Consider the following 20,631-nt stretch of genomic DNA (forward strand, 5'->3'; position numbering starts at 1 on the left):
TAAGGCGATCGTTGATCGAATCTGCGATAAAACTAGTTTTAAGGTGATTTGTACTTGTATTGGAATTTTAGATTTTTTATGAATTGTTTGTAAGTGTCGGCTATCTTTCATTAATGAAATCCTTTGTCTTCTTGTCAAAAAAAAAAAAACATTTCTCCCTTTAAAATGCCTTCTCCCTTTAAAATGCCTCATATCCAGATATCAGGTCAATAAAATTACATATCCGTCAAAGTGTAGCACTTATTTTTTTTCTTGAGTTCTAGATCTATGTCGACGTGGCAGCTTCTTAGAGGCCAAACTTTTTTTCATAAAAGGTAATACCAAGAAATTGCGTAAAAATCCCAGGTGGCAATCACCCATAGGTTACATTTACGTGGACTGCCACCAAGGACTTTCGAATCCTCCCCCGCCTTTCTTTTCTTCCTCCCTGAAAACCCAAAATTACCAGGAAATCTCAATTCTAATTCTAATCAAACTCTACAAATCCATCACAAATCTTTTAATCACAAACTATAAATCTGCAGAAATTTATTTAAAGATTCAATCTTTTTGAATGATTAATCTTCACCGTATTTTCCCTTTCTCCATTGATATGGTTGCATGGAGAGGATTCATCTTCACCATTTTTATCCTCAACTTTGTTCTTGCTTGTCACCTTCTTCTTCTTCAACCTCTTGTTTCTGCTTCAGGTAAATTTCCCTTTTTTTGATTTTTTTAATGGATTTTTGTTGAATTTGTGTTCTTCACTTGATTGAGTGTGGTAGCGGTGCTTAATTTAAGGGTTCATAATCCAATTTTTTTGGGTAAATTTTTGTGTGATTTTGTCGTTATTATGTCAAATTTTACATATTAAATGTCTAATAATATTGAACTACGGAATAAAAAGTTTTTTTTGGAAATACGTTGGACTTGATTAGCTAAATTTTAAGCATTTATGGTTCTGAGTTGGGCATTGCAATGGAATGTGATCGACATTGTATTGGTTTTATTGATCTTCGATTGTCGCTATTCGTCACGGCTTTCTTGGGTTATCTGGGATAGAATTTTGCTTTGATATATTGTGCTGCTTAAACATTGGGTATATATAATTAAGATGTGCTTGTATTTTGCAATGTATATTACAAGAATGTTGTCTAACAGCAATTTTTACGTAGTTATAAGGTTACTTTTGGTTGCTGTTAGGGTGAGTTTTGGTAGCTGGTGAGATGAATTTTGCTATGCTTATTGCTTGGATGACTTATAATTCATACATAATTATGGATGACTTGATTTTCTGTATCGTTGTTTTATCATAGGACTTCGCGAATGAAAGTGTATACAGATCCTATTCAATAAGTGGTATCGAGTTTGGAATATTTGTTGATAGAATTGTATCTACCACATGTTCTTTGATTTTGCACAATCATCAAGCACTGCCTTAGCGAGTTAGCGAAGTTGTATTGTCAAACCTAATTAGAGGTTAAGCTTTTGAGGATAGTTTCACACTCTTTCTTTGGTATTTCGTTGGCCAAGTTAAACTCAGAGCCTAATACACCTCAGAGATTAACATATTTTGTTGCCATATGTAATACTAGTATTTTCAATTTAAGAATATCTAAATCCTTAAATTAAGAGGTAAAAAAAGCAGTGTTAAAATTATAAATAGTTTCAATTTACTAATTGTAGCCCGTCTACGATCTGTTTTGACTAGCCAGTGTTTGAAGACAATTGTGGTTTTTGTTTTTCCCTATTGCTATGTACGTTGTACAATGTACCTGATGCTCATATCCCTGCTATGCAGATGGAATTCCTGTGAAAGCAGATGATTTACTGCAAAAGGCTGAACAAAGTATAAAAGTGAAACGTTATAGTGAGGCACTGGAGGATCTTAATGCTGCTATTGAGGCAGATCCAACACTCTCGGAGGCATATTCACGACGGGCAAATATCCTTCGTCAGCTGTGCAGGTTTGTTATTTTTTTTTTTCTCTGAAAATTTTCTCAATTAAGTTTTTGTTATTCTGCTGAATTAACAGGCTAACAACTAGTCTTGTGGTTTGTGATTCATTTAGCGGTCTTACAGACCAATACTTGAAGTTTGTTGTGTTTATGCATATCTTTTACAATGATTGTGTATATGATTGGAGATGAATTTGTGATCTGTAATAACAATTGAGGCATGATATTAAAATTATCACTACAATCTGTTACAACAGCATAAAAAGTCTTTTGCAATGGCATAGATACAGATTGCGTAACCTCCATGAACCGTTTGAACTAGTGACTGTAGTAAACTAGTAAAGCATATATATATCTACTGTTTACATTGTTAATGGGTCAAGATTCATGAAGCTCCAAAAATTGTTTGGTAGACCAATATTTTTGCGAAGTGGCAAAGCCATGTACCTTATAATCTACATGTTTTGTTGTGTTTAATAATTCTACATCAAACTCAAATTTCTCAAACTGTTTTCTTTTGAGATACTCCCTCCGTTCCACAATGATGTTCCTGTTTTGAATCTTTGACTTTTTTAAGAAAGAGAGAATCTTCTAAATTTCTCTTAATCTATAAGAGCAAATATAGTCATGTGGGATCTAGTTTGATTCGTCTTGGTGAGTAGATTATTAATATCTAACTTTTATAATTTTTGCTAGTGTGAGATTAAAGATATTTGCGGTCAAAGATGGGTAAAATTTTGCATCGATTTGCGAAATAGGAACATCATTATGAAACGGAGGGAGTAATAGATATATTTTGGAAGATAATTTTTTATGGCCGAAAATTCATGAATTGGAATCTTGTGATTAGTAAATGAAATAGTGTAATCAAATAGACCAACCAAAAACCGGGTTAAGAGGCTCTTAGCTGTGAATTAAATGAATCTGAACAGTACAGTTATGATCAAACATATCAAAAACAGCCATCTGAGATGCAAGCAAAGGGACCAGGCTTGAACTATATCGGATTCTCACACATGTTTTAAAGTAAACTTCAACTTAACATCTTTAATCACATAAGTTGAATAATTATTAAGAGTAGTAATGTTAGCTGCATATTCTAACAACATACCTTTTGGAGCTCTTAATATAACAGAAAAACAACAGAGTTTAGGATAATCTTAAGCAATGTTTTGCACACGTAAAATGCTTTTTTTAAGGGAATTAGTAAACCGTGTGTTAATCCACTGAAAATAAAACTAAAATCTGTGAAGAATTCTATTCCTAGCAGAGTAGGAATCTCCTAGTTGCTGCCTTGCTGCTCAAGTCTTGTATTGTATGTGCTTTGCATGAGCTCAGTCTGTGGCACCGTCAAGCACTGTGTTACGCTGCTGTTCATGTAAGAGTCCTGCCGTGCCTGTTTTGTGATTTTGTCACTTATAAGTAAGACATGGAGTAAATTATCTGTATTTTCCTACCCAACCACTTTTACTTCCCGATGCAATTTGTCAAGAGGCTGTAAAGTTGTCACCATGAGTATCACTAGCGTGAAATCATTAAGTTTAATTAGGGCATATAACCAGTTTAATGACTTTTGCATGTCATATAGCATTTTGATGCTTCCACTGGTCAATGCGGCCGGCTGGTGGCTGGAGCTGTTTGGACTTTATTGATCTGCTTGGCCATGATATTGATGCAAGTAGTTGAGCATAAATTGAATGTTGGGAGTGTTGAAAAACCTTTCAATACAATCACAAGTCTTGTAGATCATTCCAAACATCCCCTTTCCACCTGCCGACAGGTTACCTGCTACAGTACCATCTTTACATTTTTAACCACCATAAATGGGGATGATCCAGTTTTCCACATATGTATCTTTTTATAGTTAAAGTTATTTTGTGGCAAGTGGATGAAAACCTTTACACTAATCATGGGAGAATACTCTGTATTATTTTTGTAAAAAAAAGTTTCTGATGCATTATTTTGTTTCCCTTCCTATCTTATCCTTATGAGATTTTTGTTAAATTAGATACTTGAACTCATGAGTTCTATTCTTGATGTGTCATCTGTCAAATGTAGGTATGAAGAGTCAGAGGTCAATTATAATAAGTATCTAGAACTCAAGCCTGGAAATGTTGCTGCTGAAAAGGAGCTTTCTCAGTTGCATCAAGCTCGAAGTGCTCTGGAAACAGCTTCTGCTCTGTATGATTCAGGAGATCTTAAGAAAGCGTTGGAGTATGTTGACAAAGTTGTGCTTGTTTTCTCTCCTGCATGCTCAAAGGTGTCCATCTTTTTCTTTTCTTTATTTATATTTTAAATTTATTTACTCCCTCCATTTTTTTTTTTATTATTTTATTTGCATCACTTGCTGCGCGGAGTTTTAGGAGAATGAATTTGGTATAGTATAATAATAATGTGAGGGGATGGATAATTTGTTATGGTTAAAGTGATGTGGGGACCGTAAAAGTGAAAGTATGTGTGAGAGAGAGAGAGTAGTGGGGACCATGAAAGAGAGAATTGATAAATTAATTTGAGTGGGGTTTAAAACAAGAGAGAGAATATTAAAATATGGTACTCCCTCCGTCCCTAAATTACATTCCTCTTTCTAACATTAATTCCTCACATAATAGACAGAAAGAGAAATGTAATTTAGGGACGGAGGGAGTATAAAGTTATGGAGTACTTTTTATTGAAGTGATGCAAATATTAATAATAATAAAAAACAACCATAAAAGGAAAGTGATGCAAATAAAAAAATAAAATATACTAATAATAATAAAAAAAACGGAGGGAGCATCATTCACCAAGTCTTTCAAGATTTTCAAATATTTGGGGAACTTGTTTAATAAAGTTACCTTAATGATGTGGCAGGCTAAACTTCTGAAGGTGAAATTGTTGTTGGCATCACAAGATTATTCAGGTGCTATTGCTGAGACTGGTTATATTCTCAAAGAAGATGAGAACAACCTTGATGCTTTGTTGGTTAGAGGTCGTGCCTATTACTATTTGGCAGATCATGATGTGGCCATGAGGTTTGGACAAAAATTTATGATTACATGTGTAATGTCTTTTTATTATGTTTAAAATTCATAATTTGTCTTTATTTTCTTAGACATTACCAAAAAGGACTTCGCCTAGATCCAGAGCACAGCGAATTGAAGAAAGCATATTTTGGATTGAAAAATTTGCAAAAGAAGACAAAAAGTGTATGTGGCTAAAACAATATCCATGCATGATTTATTTTAGTAATTTTTTTAGTGGTGGGAGTCAGGGAAGTTTTGTCATTTGAGTCGATTTGACACTCATGTTATTTTCCTTTTCAGTTTAACTGATTGATATTTGACCAATTGCTTCTCACAGGCAGAAACAAATGTAGAGAAAGGTAAATTGCGTCTTGCAGTAGAGGACTATAAAGCAGCTCTTGCTCTAGACCCTGTTCATATTGCACATAATGTGCATCTTCATCTTGGTTTGTGTAAGGTATTGGTGAAACTGGGTAGAGGTAAAGATGCTGTGAATAGCTGCACGGAAGTCTTAAACATTGATGAAGAGCTTGTTGAGGCTTTGGTACAGGTTAGCATTCACTTGCAGTTACTAAATTTTACTTGTAAGCTTAATAAATTATGGGATGATTACAACCTAACCAGATTGATTAAATAAGATTGTCTGATCAGTGAATTCATAATTTTTCTGATGATATTCATGTGACTTACTCAGAGGGGTGAAGCAAAACTATTGGTGGAAGATTGGGAAGGGGCAGTGGAAGATCTTAAAAATGCAGCTCAAAAATCCCAGGTTGGCTGTCTTGGATAACTTTAATAGTTTTGCGGTGTTTATTAGTATCAATTGCATATGTTTTCTGCACATTTTTTTGACGGTAGAATTGGCGAATCTTTGATCCTTTGTGACTTATCGTGCTCACATTATTATTGCTTTGGTTTATACAACATCTAATTCGTTGGATTCCTATTTTCTTTTCCATTGGCTCTTTTAATCTCTTTCCCTCGGTTCTTTGAGCTTGAATTTAAATTGTTGGGTTTGGACATTACATTTTCTTTTACTGAGATAATGTTTTAGAACTTTTTTGCTGCATGTTTTTAATATCTGAAGTGTTAGTAGTAGAAGCAATTCGTGAACAAACTGAGCTTACTTTTTCACCAAATCTATTCATTTATTTAATTAAAGTGTTTGTAATAATAAGTTGCAGTTACAGCCTTTCTAGTCCATGACTGAGTAGAGTCTGTGATTGAATTTTTTGGTGATGTAGCTGCATATAAATGAACACGATCTGTATTGATAAAATATCTTTGCGATGAATGCTATCTGCTGAACATGGTTTAGTTAAAATATAACTTGCGTTAACTCTATCGCCTAGTTTCATGTCTTTATATATTGAACAATTATTGTGCCCAATGTACAGGACAGGAGCATCAGAGAAGCACTAATGAGGGCTGAGAAAGCTCTAAAGTTGAGCAAACGAAAAGACTGGTACAAAATTTTGGGCGTCTCTAAAACTGCATCTGTTGCAGAGATCAAACGTGCCTATAAGAAGCTTGCTTTACAGTGGCATCCAGATAAGAATTCTGATAATAGAGAAGAAGCTGAGAACAAGTTTCGAGAAATCGCGGCTGCATACGAGGTTTGACTTTGTGCAACATTTCTTTGATCTCTTGATGATTCTGATTCACTTTTTATTTTTAATCAGCCTCTTAGACAACATAAATTTTCCATCAATAATTCAATATATGCTTCTCGATGTGATTTAGACTTATGAGTTGGCTAAGGGTTCATCCATTAGTACTATTTCTAATAGCATATATCCAATATTATATTCATAGTAATCTATTTCAATGTGGTTTTTCAGTGGCTGAGCCCACTTGTTAAGCTACTGCTGTTAGCTTGATGATCACTTAGCAAACTTATTTCTTTAGCTATTGTGACAAGCTTGATTTGCGCCACCTTCTCTGCTGTGGCTGTGAATATGCTTAATGCATGTGTGCTTAGGCACATGTTGCCGATAATTCTAATGCCTCTAAAGATTCAATCAATATTTCGAAATAACTATACGGGCTAGCAGTTAAATGCAATACAGAACTTTATTTACTTTTTCATTTTGAGTCAGAGCCCTCAGAAGGGCAATGTTTTATTTAACCGTATTTTCATTTCCTTAGGTGGGTTCGTATTTATTTCCTTCCCGCTGAACATGAACTAAGCTCATTAGTTATCACAAGCATGAGGCTGACCGTTCTCTTCTATTACTTGAATGTGAACGTGAATTAAGCTCATTGGTTTGGTTGAATGAGTTCCACATTGATGTATTGATCTGAATGATGTATTTCCACATTGCTGCTTTTTGTCACTGTCTTGTTGATATCTACAAATTTCTAATTAGTTTCATTGTGACTGTTGCTTGATTATGTATCAAAGTCTAGAAGCTGTCTAGTAAAAGAGCCCTTGAGAATTGTATTGGTAAGGCTGGGTACAATGTCTACAAATTGCTATGAGCTACTCTGTATTATAGTGTGCAATAATGCCAATAAGTAGTGGCATAACTACTTAGAGTTAAAATTATTAGTCATTTAAAACCTTGCTTTATAGAAGTATATTATACATCGAAATCTCTTACAGCCCTTTTGGTAGCTAGTAATAAATTGCGGTGATAGGATTGGATTATAAGTGTAATGTAGTATGCAAAACAACTTATAATCTTCGAGTTTTTTTATATTTTTCCATTACCATCCATTACCACTTAAGAGGTGGTATTAGTAGAAAACTTGAAAATTTGTGAAGATGAATAGATAATTCAAGGGGTCATCTTAAATGGTTATGGGAATGGACATTGATATCTAACCAAATTTACATACAAATTTATTACGAGTACCATTGTTACCAAACAGGCTATCAGCTTCAACAATTTTTTTTTTTTTTTAATTTTTATATATATTTTTTTTGTCAAATGCTCCATCTTATGATTTTGACCCGTGAATTGAGCTGTTTCATGATGTGTTACTTGTCTGCAGAAACTCAATTGTGGCATTTTCTCTTGCAGGTTCTAGGGGATGAAGAAAAACGTGTAAGATATGACAGAGGAGAGGATGAAGAAGGCATGGGGATGGGTGGTGGTGGCGGTGGTTATGGATTTGGTGGATTTGATCCTTTTGGTGGTGGTGGTGGACAGCAGTATACATTTCATTTCGAAGGAGGCTTTCCTGGTGGTGACTTTGGAGGATTTCATTTCTAAGGTGCTATGCTGTTGCCTGTGGATCTTTTCTGCATTATTGAAGTCAGAATTAAGCTCAACAGTGCAACCTGATTATTTTTTTTTCACTAACACCTGATTGGTATCTATCAAATCCTCAGCCTTCGCTGAATCTTTATTGGTCGAAAAAGAAGCTTCATCCAAAACTTGATCGATCCATTTTCCCAAGAAGAATAGGCCTTTTCCTTACTGCATATCTGTGTTCTGTAATCTAATTGTAATCTATCTTTTTTGGGTCAACATAGTGATGAGAAAATAAAATTGGGGAGATGCATATGCTTTAGTCTTTAGATGAGTTTTGAGGGTAACAAATGTATTGCCTTAGGTTCTTCCTGTTTGGCGACATAATGAAGTTTGACACCAGCTTTATACTTGTATTGTTACGTGAGATATGAAATAGAATCAAATTTTGTTTTGGTAGCGTACTTTTCATCTGCTCAGCTGTTATAACCTTTGCAATTTTTAGATCTATAGATTGCCTATCAAGAGAACTTGGTCGCGCACAGAGATAAACTATGATAATTCATTTTATATAGCAAAGGCGGGGGAGATTGTTAGAACGACTCCCTCTAACAAATATTACTCTTCTAGTAGTCTGTTAGTTGTCCGAATAAACATTAAACATGCAGAAAGTCTAGTCGTTTACTCTGTTAATTTTATTATAACGGTAAACTATATACTAATTTTGCTGTGTTATATACTTATGATGTAATAACTTTATAAATATGCAAATAGGAAAAAGCAATTGTGGTACCACTTGAACAAATAGTTCTCACCATGTGTATAAGGCAGGAAGCCAATCATTCATAAGATTATGAATACTATAGACAAATACATCAAGACTTATATCATAAATTTTCTTTTTTCTTTCTTCGGAAAAGGTAGAATTTGGTGATGATAAAACTTTGTCTTGATTTTCATTAATTGAAAATAATTTTATAAATATAAAGAAAAAAAAGTTTGATGTTACTATGGGTATTTGTATGTAGGTAAGGGTAAAGGATCACTTGATCCCCACACTTAAAGGGATCCTAAGGTCCTTACAAATAGGCCAAAATTAGCTTGGTTGATTGTAAAGATATGTTTCTTAAAAATTTCGGTTGTTGTATTACTACTAAAAAAACACATAATTTGGTCCAAGAAAATGCCAGCGTAACAAATAATTGGCAAATTGTTATCTATCCACCAAAAAATAATATATTTTTTTTTTTAGTGTTCAACACGATTCACGGGCTAATTCGGATTCGATGATCAGTTATGGGTATATTGTTTCAATCCCGCAATCCAATTGTTGTTGCGGGAGATCGTATACACGGTCCTTCCTATTTAGTGCAGTCCCAATAATCTGCACCAACAACCAATTAGTAAAATAATAAATAACTTTCATGTTGTACAAAAATTATATTATAAACAAATTTTTCTTCGATCTAAATACTTAAACAAATTCTATTATATACCCTTGTGTATCTAAAGATAGTTACACTCAAGTCCGATATTTCGTTCACTCAATTAAAAGATAAGTACACTTGAGCCTGTTATTTGATCACTCGCTTATTTCGAAAGCTCAAAGTGAGCAATTGGATGGAGAAAAAAGATATGTTGGGTGTACTCTTGATGATGGATGCTTTGATAAACTTGACACACAGGATTACTCTAACATAGCACCCACCACTAATGGAGAGAATCAGACCCACAAGTAGGCCAAATCTTGCATTTCAAAACCAAAAGTAACATAATTTACAGTTCATCTGTCAAAATATGAACCAATTTCAACCAATTTGATCTATGGAAGATGATGATGGCACATAAACCTTGAAAACAAAGCTTTTAATTTACTTTTCAAGTTGTCCTAAACAAGAAGCAATTAAAAGATTGCTATAATATCTTCTGCAAAAAGAACTTTCCTGCCTTGCTAAGCAAAACATGCTCACTATTTCAACAACATTATTTCTGTCACACCTAAATGTTTGAGGTTGTCAATCCAACTTAAATTTAATTTTAATCTTTATATTTATACCTAACAAAAGATTCAATATAGTATATAACATAACCTCTGTCAAGGGATTGTATATCACACCTTCATCCAAAAGAAGAACAAACACAAAAGAGTGAAAATGAAGCTCTTTGTTGTAGCATTGTTTCTGCAGGTCCTTGTTCAGACTATGGGTCAAGCACAGGCGCCGGCTCCTGGACCTGCAGGACCTACAAATGTAACGGCGATTCTTTCAAAAGCTGGTCAGTTCACGATGTTTATTAAGCTACTAGAGACCACTCAAGAAGCAGATCAAATCAACAATCAGCTCAACAACTCGAATTCTGGCCTCACAATATTCGCCCCACCTGACAACGCCTTTTCTAGCCTTAAATCAGGGCTGCTGAACTCCCTGTCAGACCAACAGAAGGTGCAGCTAGTGCAGTTTCATATACTCCCTGACTATATAGCTCAATCTGAATTTCAGACAGCAAGCAACCCGTTGAGGACACAGGCTGGGAATAGCAATGATGGCGAGTATCCACTAAATGTCACCACCTCTGGAAACCAAGTGAATATAACTACTGGTGTCGTCAATACAACAGTGTCGAATTCCATTTACAGTGATGGGCAGTTGGCTGTTTACCAAGTGGATCAAGTGCTTCTTCCTTTGGCATTCTTCAGAACACCAGCACCTGCGCCAGCTCCAGAAGCCAGTAAGCCGAAGAAGGGTGCCAAGGCAGCTGATACATCAGATGACACTGATGATAGTACTGATACTTCTGGTGCCAGTGAACTCGCGAAGTTTAGGTTGAGTAAGGTGGTCTTTGCCATCTCTTTGGTTGCTGCTTCAATCTATACAGTTCTATGATTTTGTTAACTACTTTAATTTCTTCCTTGCTTATTCTTTTTGAGGATTATTGTATCCAGTTAAAGTTTTGTTTGATGGTATGCTGAGATAATATTGTGTACTGCTGCCTTTGTTGCTTCTTGAATTCAATGAAAATTCTCATTATTCTTGGTAACCTTGGATAGTATGGAAATTGAAATATTACCTCTGTTTCATTTGATCTCAACATTTACTATTTGTAAAATAAGTCTATATGTACTAGTTTTTGTGCTCCAGTGATTAGTGTTAACTGACTTTTCGGATAAATTTTAGGCTAGAATAATTTCAAATCTTAATTTACACATACAAGTGTATCATTTATACAAATAATATTTTTCAATTAGAATACATATAATCCTTTTTTATGTAGCATATTATTTTTTAATGTAGCGTATCATTGATTTATGTAATAGCAATATATATTATATATAAAAAAAAACTATCTATTAACTAATGCTAAAACAGAACATACAAATGTCAAGCTATCATTAAAAAACTTATCGCCAAAACAACATATAATGTCATCATTATTTTTTTTATTTATTATTTTAATTAACTTATTTTTTGAAATTACGTTGTATAGTTTTATTGAGAAAAACATGCATCATTAATGTAATATAATGTATATTACTTTTAAAAATTTTCAACACGACAAACAGTAATTTTTTTTTTCCCAATCTTAATTTTAATAATTTTGGCCTTATTATATCATTTTTCTTACACATAATATATTTGTTTATTTCATATGAGTTGTCTCGTTTTTATTTTATTGTTTTAAATAATTCGTTGCCTCATATTTATATCATATCACAAATTAATTATGAAAAAAATAATTACTGCTATTGTGCATCGCATGGGCACTAATCTAGTTTATCATAAAATATGTTGTTAGATAGGTATTGATTTACAAGTATGTTTCATAATATAACTTTTTTTTTAATAATTTTAATTAGTATTTACTTATATAAAAAAAAAAAAGGTAACAAAAAGTCAAACTATTAAACCGGTATGCGTGCAAAGTTTGATTGCGTCAATTATTTTGGGACAGTAAGGAATAGTTGCACATTACATAGCAATATTTACATCATTGTAAATACAAGGCAATATTAGCAAATTTATCATATAACATTAAAGATCACGAAGTTCTAATGTCAATCACGAAACTTCCTAACATAAAGACTAGAAAGAATTTGGTCGTATAGCTAGATACCTGAAGCATCATTTGCAAAGCCACCAAATTGTACAAGGAAAAACCACAACAAACACCAAAGGAGGTGGGCAAAGGCGCCACCGACCATAAGGCTTGAAAACTAAGCAACATATGTTTTCTACATCAATCGATTTACAATTGCTTTCCATCCTACTTCCTAGCAAACATTCCATAATATTACATTCAAAAAAAAAAAAAAAAAAAGGAAAAAAAATAAAAATATTTTACCTCTAGCACAGACAATGTTGTGAAATACTCTAAGTTATCTACGAAAAAGCCTCTTTCTGAAAATATTTTCTGTACAAGAGCTCAATATGTAGTTATGTACATTCTCAATAAAAGATTTAACCTCCATGATGAGAGTTAGTACTATTGGACATAGTTTCAGGTTGATTAAGTGTCGCTTGTGTTATGTTAGCTGCGTTGGACATTGGTACAGGAACTACATCCACAGTAGTAGCTCCGGTATTTGACTGAGCTTGCAACATCCTTCTCCATCTCGAAATCTCAAAGATAATGGAACATCCACACATTGCCACTCCGAAACCAACAAATGTAGCAATTATGACTGATACCACTGCTTGCATGTGTAGCTGTACAGGCAGAAAATAAGAAAACACATTATCAAATAATGCTGCTTTAAATATAGCCCTTACAAAGTGAGTAGTTAGATTACGATAACATTGAACTGAAAGCAGAGAACTTAGGAAGACCGTACCAGGGAATACAAAATATGTGCAAAGGAAACCACCATAATGAATTGCGCAGCAGCATATACCCAAAGAAATTTTCTTCCAACTGCACAAAAGGTCAAATCACTACTTAGTTGGCATGATTTTCACATGAGAACTCAAAATTAAACAAAATAAAAAATTAATTTGGAAATGAATTTGTTATAAATCAGTCTGAGATCAAATCACCATACCCATGGTTGTCGATGTCATAGATGCAAGCAGACCCAAAATGCATGAAAATGGAAGAGAGATGGCAATTGCACCTGAACCCAATTTCTTAACCTGTTCACAAGTACAGCATTAAAATTAGATAGGACTTGAAAAGTAATTGATACAAAGTGTGTGATACTTGTTACATAGAGCTTACCAAAAGTTGTTCGAGAAAACAAAAGTAAGCAAGCATGCTTACAATAACAAGTACAGGAACATCTTGCCAAACCCTGATAAGCAAAAAAATTAATTTTTTATTATTTAAAACATGTAAAAAAAATCAATTATGATTACATCATTATCTGTATATTGCATCCAATGGAGGGAGACATGACCTAGTGATATACCAATATCGAGTAATTCAGGTTCTTTAGCTTCTGTGACTTGTGTTGAAGAAACAAAATTTCTCAACAAAATGTAGGGTCTGTGAAATAATATGCAATGTCTGTATATGTCTCTTTATGATAATCAATTAAATAAAAATGTAGGAGTGTTAAACATTATTTTCAACGAGTATTGGTATAAATATGTAAAGAGCAGAGCATTATCATAGGCAATATTATCAGCATACATGGATCATAAATTAGGCAATATCATCAGAGATGTAAGTGGACTACTTTAAAGAGACTGGGATGTGACTGTTTTGTATGCCAGGAGATCAGAAAATGGCGTAGTTCATGGACTGGCTAATATGGAAAGAACTCAAAGAGAACAAATTGTTTATCACTTCTATCCACCACCTACCCTTGGATTGCTGAATTTTAGTACTAAGCTTTACGTGACATCCCTTTACACAAAAGCTACCTTACTACTTGCAGTTTTAATTTTTGCAACTTCAATGTCCTAGTTGTTATTATAATCAGCGGTGCAATAACTTCGTCCCTTTACACCAATGGTGTGTCTTTTGTTTTCTAAGATAAACTAGTTTTGTTCCAAGGTGTTTCAAATGCCTTAATGTAACATAATCGTTCCCTTTCTTCGTTTAAGAAGAATATATATATATATATATATATATAGGGGAAGGCTCTTGTGAGAATTTTTCTTATGTGAGAATTTTTCATATGTGAGAACACTCTTTATGTTCTAAATTTTAAATCTGATGTTCTGAACTTTTCCTTAGGTGTTCTAAATTAAATCAAATGTTCTAATTAAGTACTCACATGTTCTAAACCATAAATTAGTTAAGTTTGATGTAATAAATTTTAAATAACTTGTTCCAAAATTTTAACTTATATGTTCTAAATTTTAAAACGTGTGTTCTAAGATTTTTAATTATATGTTCCAGATTTTAAAGCGTATGTTCTATTTTTTTTTACACGTATGTTCTAAATTCTTTACTCACACTTTCTATATTTTGTATCAGTTTGTTCTAAATTTTTATTCACATATTCATAATTTTAAGTCAGATGTTCTAAATTTTACTCATGTTTAAAATTTCATAATGCAAATTTTTTAAATTTTTAATCACTTGTTCTAATTCTAAAATCAGATGTTCTAAACATATTAATCACACAAATATTCTAATTTATTACTCATATGTTCAGAATTTTAATTTGAGTCACATGTTCTAAATTTTAACTCGAATGTTCTAAATTTTTACTCACATGTTCTAAAATTTTATTCATATGTTCTAAATTTTAAATCAGTTCTCATATAAGTATGAATTCTCACATATGGACCTATTCTCACCGGATCCCTCCCCTATATATATATATATAAATTTGAAGTAGAAGAGAAACTAGCGATCTTTGTCTTGCCTGAAACCAGACATGTCAGCTTGTTGTCCGTTACTTCCTTGCTGAGCCTGAGCATTCTGAATTCGTAAAAGTGTCACAGGCAGGTTTTGAACCTCTTGCTGGCATACTTCACAAATCTTGTTCCCTTTGATGCTAAACCATTTAACAGCACATTCTTGGTGAGCCAAAGCAAGTTCACCTTTGCAGCTACATTCCATCTTGAGTGTCTCGGAACCTTCCCCAAGTTCAACAAAGCAAATTCTGCAAACAGCTTCCTCTTCAGGAATGTCCTCACCGTCATCATCTTTTTCTGAAGCACACAGTTTTCAACGTTTTAATTTATCATAAAATAATAAGAAAAAATCAAGTAAAAAAACCAAACAATAATAGTATAATACCATCAGCAGCAGTTGCACTTGCACTTGCACCTGGCGCCACTGGGGGTCCATCTTTAGCACGCGGAGTTGTTGGTACTACACGAAATACCCCACCAAAAGAATCCATCTGCCGTACACTACCATCTTTGATAAGAGCTGGAACAGAATGTGAACGATGAATAGGTAATTGGATCCGTCCTTTCTGTAAAGTGAGGAAATCTGTTAAGAATCAAATACAGGGATGGATGAAGTTCATGTGAGAGGGATTCTCCATGCCCCATAAATGTAATATCTCCCAAAGAAAAAGAAGGCGGAAGCAAGGGAAGAGGTAAGAGCCATATTTTGTTAGTTTATGCAGCAGTATTATGATATGAACAGTCAATATACATGAAAGTAATGGCAGGTAAGAGATTAATCATTGGAATTGAACTAAATATAAAAGCACTGCAAAATTTCAAGCATATCTTTTCAGATATTGATAAATAGCAATAGTAGCACATATCTCATTTTATGAAGTTGGGGCAACAAGACCTGGTGTGCATGAAAAAACTGCAATTTTCTGAACTTAAATTTTCACTTCTTTTTTACTGAATCAATATGATTAAGCAAAGGCCAGCAATCTTTTTGTGAAGCTCAGGGACAGGATAATAGACGGCCATGACCGAGATGAGGTAAATTATATAAGCTACAATGACCTACATTTATGTACCAAGGAATACAAAGATCACAGATTATTAGTATTGCCTTAATGCAGTGAAAAGAAATCAGAGCTTTAGACCTATATGCAAAACTACTATTGTCAAACCCTTTTACCCAAAGATAAATTATCTTTTCAATATGAAAAGTTAATAATTTTATCCAACCAAGAAAAATTCCACGAAACCATGTAAACCTAACGTCTTTAAGACAGTAATTTAATAACTCACATTGCTTCCATGAGTGGACCCTGGGTTAGAGTGTGCAATTGGAGTAACAGGCAAAGATGAAGCTTTATTTCCTTTTGGCGTAAAAAGCTTTGAAAGAGAAAACGTCCTCATCATTCGCGGTCTCCCCCCTCTCACAGAAGAAGGAGAACCGAGGGCTAGAAAGGCAGCATTTTCAACTTCTGTAGAGGAGTTTCTGAACTTGAAACTAAGTCTTGGGAGGAGACTTTTAAATGATGACTTGTCCCTACGCATGCTGGAGCTTGAAGACCTGGTTAAACCAGCAACGGCAGGGCTGTGCATTGGAGAGAAATTCACTCTTTTGGGTGTTGGAAGAACATTTATTCTCACAGAATCCTCTGGGGAACATTGAACATTCTCTGATGGTATCTCTAAGACTAGATGTTGTGGGAGTGGCCTACTGCGTTGGCCAGTTGAATTTTCTTCAGTAATTTCAGTCGATTTTTCCATCTGCAAGAATGAACATGGGTAAATATAAACAGGATTGAGAAAGACATACATATCTCAAAATAAATCTATAGACTGTTATTTATTGACATCTAACAAAACCAAATTATTAGAGAAAACAGTTTAGTACTGAAGCTCGTTTGAGTTTAAGACTACGTCTAACTTCCTCTTCTAGACTAAGGACACCATCTGCTTCATACATAAGATAGCCATATTGGCACAACTCACACTTTTCAACCTATCTCAAGTATACAGAATCACACCACAATAATTTCCTCCATATTAAAAATCTTTTAACACTACACTACTACAGCAATATAAAAAAACTTAATCCATAGTAGAGAAATATAACACAAAAAAATTACTGATTATGGCCTGGGAGACTGATGTAATAATGTCTATGCATAATTCACTGATTAAAAAATTAAAATGAAAAAGGAATAAATGACATTACAAACATTATATGCAAGTAAAAAGACAAACATAATTATTCAAAATTCAATTAATTGAAGCTTCAATTGCTACAAGAAGGAAAGGCAAAAGCAAAAGCAAAACTAAAATAAAATATAATACAAAAATAATTAAGTTTATTTTGATTAGTATGTGACTAGGATCTACAATAATAGTTGAGTTTCCAGCCAGCAAATAAAGCAAACAATAATTAAGTTTGTTCTATAATATTTCATTTGCAATAATTACAACACCCAATTAAATCAAATTTTTGTTATTTAACCTTTCATAAAATGCAATCCAGTATTCATATTTTACATTTTCAACTCACCAAACTTCATTTCGTACATCAGTTCCTATATTCAAGTGCATTACCCTTAAAATGACTCTTGTTTTAAAAGCCAACAAATTTTGTATATATATGTATGCTGCATAGAGTATGTTATTATAAAAGCACGAATTGAAAAGAGCGAAAGGATTACTTGTATACATTATCAAACCAAAAATGGCTTCCTAGTTCCCACCATGGGTCCTAAGTAAGTAAGTAACATCAAAAAAACAATTATATAAAAAAGGAAATTTAAATAATATTCCCTCCAAGAATTTGATACACAATAGGGTCCCAAGTTTAAGGCTCTATCCAATACAATGTTCTATTATGGCGGCCTAGCGACCGCCAGTGTGCCAAAAGGCGTCAAAAGATCACAAGAAATATAAAAAAGGTCAAATACATCTATGGAAAGGCCATTTTCATGTGTTAAGTTACTGGATTAATTATTTTTTTAAGTATAAGGATTTAGAGCATATCCAATACTCATTAAATTAATTTCTTACATATAATGGTTTTTTTTTTTTGGCACTAAAATACACTAAAACTATGAATCAGAAACCACTAACACCCAAAAGTCAATTACATTAGAATTTTGGAATCGAATTAAAGGGTTTGATATGATACATCTCCATCAACTCAAAATTGGTAAGAATAAACAATGATTGTTTTTTTTTTTTTTTTTTCCTTTCTTTTTTCTTTCGGTGGATAACGAGCCACACAAATTCTTATATGTGTCCGCATTATAGGGTTATTTCATTAGTGTAATAAAGGTTACTTATGAGTGTTAGGGGATACTTTGTCGGTGTTATAGGGTTACTCGGTTAGTGTTATAAAAGTTACTCGATCGGTATACACGGGTTACTTTTTTTTAAAAAAAATAGTTATATAAATTTTTGATCAGGGTTATAAGGATTACTTTAAAGTAGTCATACGATATGGCCGCACTATTTGAATAATACATGATATACAAATGCAGAATTTCAGCTAACATATACTCGTATTAAACAAGAAATGTTAAGCATTATTAAAAAGGACATTTATCGAAAATCAGACATAGACTAAAAAAAATAAGAAATTACAAATTACAGTTCAACTAACCTGCTCTCATCATGTGATCTTCCAGCTATTTATATTCAATAAGTAATCATGAAAAAAACAAATAATTTCTCTAATAATTCCTACAACTATTAATAGCTTTATTATTATTATTAGAAACAATAACAGTGAATATTTTATTTTTAAATGGGGATTTTTTTTAAGAAAATTTGCAATAAGCTAAAAAAAATCAAGTTCATATAATAAAGTTAAAAAAAAATAATTAATTACCTGTTGATTAAAATTCTGGGTGGCAGCTGAATGTTCTGCAGCATCCATGTTTCATGAAATAGAGAACCTTCTTAAATTAGGAAATTAAAATAAATGAAATTCAATAAAATGAAATTAAAAAAAGGGGAAATTTTATGGAAATGAATGAAATTTATGTGTAAAGAGGAAAAAAAAGGAGAAAAATTATGTTTTTATTTGGGTTGCTAAACAGAGAAACAGAGAAAGGGGAAAAGAGAGAGACCGAGGGAGGGGGGGTTAGTGGAGGTTTATTTTGTTTGGGGGGCAACGCATAATAGAAATAGACTACAAATGGTTGTTAAATTTGATAACTAAAAATGATGACCATTTTCTTGTCAATGAAATAATAAAATAATCACAAATTTTTAAAAAAAGCCGGTGTTCATTAATTTAATGAATGGCGAAATTTTCGGACAAGCAATGTAGTGGGTATTCACGTGCGTGTAATGATTGCTAAAATTGAATAAAGAAATAAAAGTTTCTCTCTCCTCGTTTTTCTCTTTCATTCAAACCGTTGTTGCTTTCTCTCTCCTTGTTTTTCTCTCTCTAAAACCAGTGAACTTGCGATTGCGATCGTTTTCTCTCTCCTCCATTGTTGCTTTTCGAGCTTTTTCTCTCTTTTCTTTCACTTGTGAAGTTGTTTATCACTTAATTCTGGTTAGTTTACTTATTTTTTTGAGATTTTTGTTAGTTTAAATTGTTTTGGTTCTTCGATTTTTAGGTTTTTTGATTTTGATTTTGATTTTGTTTTCGTTTTTTGTAGTGTTAGTTTCAGCAATGGTGAAGAAGAAGATTACAAAGAAGGTTGTAGATGCTGAAGAAGGTGTGTTTAATTAAATTTTTCATCATTTTTTCGAATTTTCAATTGAATTTTCGCTTATATATGTCGAATTAGTAGTGCATGTTATTTTTTATTGTTTTATGTTGATTTATTATGCATATTATGATAATTGAATTTCAATTTTGAAGTTATTATGTTTAATTTTGCTTTATTTTATTGTTCATTGTGATAATTGGTTCAAAATTTGATATATATGTGTTGTGGTGTTGTTACATGTTAAACAAATTTTGCATGTTTGTTTTCAGAAGTTTTATTCATTATTCTTCAAATTTTGATGTTAGGTTTTAGTTGGATTATGAGAATAGTATGCATATCTGCATTGTGTTTGTGTATATGTGTTTGAGTACCAGTAATAAGTGCATTGTGCATTGTGTGTGAGTAATATATACATATGTTATTTATATGCATGACAAAGGTTATTTTATGCTTTGAAAAGGGTCACTTTATGCTGTGAAAAGGGTCACTTTATTCCGTCAAAAGGGTCACGTTTGTATTTAAAAGGGTTACTTGTTGTAGTTTAAAGTGTGACTTTATGCAGTGAAAAGGGTCACTTTATATAGTTAAAAGGGTCACTTTATGCTTGTTAAAGGGTTACTTTTTTGTTAAAAGGGTTACTTGTTGTATTTTAAGGGTGACTTTATGCAGTAAAAAGGGTCACTTTATTCTTTTAAAAGGGTCACTTTTTGCATTTAAAAGGATTTTTATGCATATATTCTAAATTTTCCCCTAAGTAATTTGTGAATTTGTAATTTATGGTTATCCTCTGTATTAATTAGATATAGGTGGTTCAATAGGTGGATATCGTTATAAATCGCCTTCAAGGGGAAAAGGAATGGGTAAAGAGCCTGCTAAAAAGAACAAGACAACTCCTGAGAAGGACAAAACAGAGTCTAAAACTGTGAAGTCTAACACTGTGAAGGCTAAAACTGTGAAGGCTAAAACTGTTCCTAAGAAGGCCAAAGCAGAGTCTC

At 33.0% G+C, this 20,631-nt stretch overlaps 3 protein-coding genes across 3 annotated transcripts; 2 read left to right on the forward strand and 1 right to left on the reverse strand.

The window, feature by feature from the left end:
- The first annotated feature begins 325 nt into the window (after positions 1-325).
- Positions 326-8,595, forward strand: LOC145617479 (dnaJ protein P58IPK homolog). Its single transcript, XM_081672182.1, has 9 exons — positions 326-689; positions 1,781-1,946; positions 3,996-4,197; positions 4,788-4,948; positions 5,029-5,122; positions 5,277-5,489; positions 5,634-5,711; positions 6,337-6,555; positions 7,966-8,595. Exons 1-9 carry the CDS (start codon positions 554-556, stop codon positions 8,155-8,157), a joined length of 1,461 nt encoding a protein of 486 aa, XP_081528308.1. The 5' UTR covers positions 326-553; the 3' UTR covers positions 8,158-8,595.
- Positions 8,596-9,986: 1,391 nt separating this feature from the next.
- On the forward strand, positions 9,987-11,120 carry LOC145617480 (fasciclin-like arabinogalactan protein 11). The gene has a single exon (XM_081672183.1). It carries the CDS (start codon positions 10,290-10,292, stop codon positions 11,016-11,018), a length of 729 nt encoding a protein of 242 aa, XP_081528309.1. The 5' UTR covers positions 9,987-10,289; the 3' UTR covers positions 11,019-11,120.
- Positions 11,121-12,288: 1,168 nt separating this feature from the next.
- Positions 12,289-19,075, reverse strand: LOC145618030 (uncharacterized). The gene is made up of 8 exons (XM_081672806.1): positions 18,802-19,075; positions 16,230-16,697; positions 15,325-15,505; positions 14,948-15,236; positions 13,348-13,420; positions 13,172-13,262; positions 12,965-13,044; positions 12,289-12,839 (listed from the first exon to the last, which is right to left on the reverse strand). The coding sequence occupies exons 1-8, from the start codon at positions 18,847-18,849 to the stop codon at positions 12,591-12,593; spliced, it is 1,479 nt and encodes a 492-aa protein (XP_081528932.1). The 5' UTR covers positions 18,850-19,075; the 3' UTR covers positions 12,289-12,590.
- Positions 19,076-20,631: the final 1,556 nt, after the last annotated feature.

This window comes from Chenopodium album, chromosome 26 (genome assembly GCF_948465745.1).
Source record: "Chenopodium album chromosome 26, dcCheAlbu1.1, whole genome shotgun sequence".
In the NCBI taxonomy this organism is placed as follows: domain Eukaryota; kingdom Viridiplantae; phylum Streptophyta; class Magnoliopsida; order Caryophyllales; family Amaranthaceae; genus Chenopodium; species Chenopodium album.

What these genes read in the sequence shown, in the direction of transcription:
- LOC145617479 (XM_081672182.1), top strand. Translation starts at nt 554, where the DNA reads ATGATTAATCTTCACCGTATTTTCCCTTTCTCCATTGATATGGTTGCA. An exon ending in GATCATGATGTGGCCATGAG is followed by an intron (nt 4,949 to 5,028) that starts GTTTGGACAAAA and finishes TTATTTTCTTAG; the next exon opens with ACATTACCAAAAAGGACTTC. An exon ending in ATGCAGCTCAAAAATCCCAG is followed by an intron (nt 5,712 to 6,336) that starts GTTGGCTGTCTT and finishes CCCAATGTACAG; the next exon opens with GACAGGAGCATCAGAGAAGC.
- LOC145617480 (XM_081672183.1), top strand. Translation starts at nt 10,290, where the DNA reads ATGAAGCTCTTTGTTGTAGCATTGTTTCTGCAGGTCCTTGTTCAGACT.
- LOC145618030 (XM_081672806.1), bottom strand. Translation starts at nt 18,849, where the DNA reads ATGGATGCTGCAGAACATTCAGCTGCCACCCAGAATTTTAATCAACAG. An exon ending in GCTGACATGTCTGGTTTCAG is followed by an intron (nt 13,421 to 14,947) that starts GCAAGACAAAGA and finishes TTTGCTTATCAG; the next exon opens with GGTTTGGCAAGATGTTCCTG. An exon ending in CACATATTTTGTATTCCCTG is followed by an intron (nt 12,840 to 12,964) that starts GTACGGTCTTCC and finishes CTGCCTGTACAG; the next exon opens with CTACACATGCAAGCAGTGGT.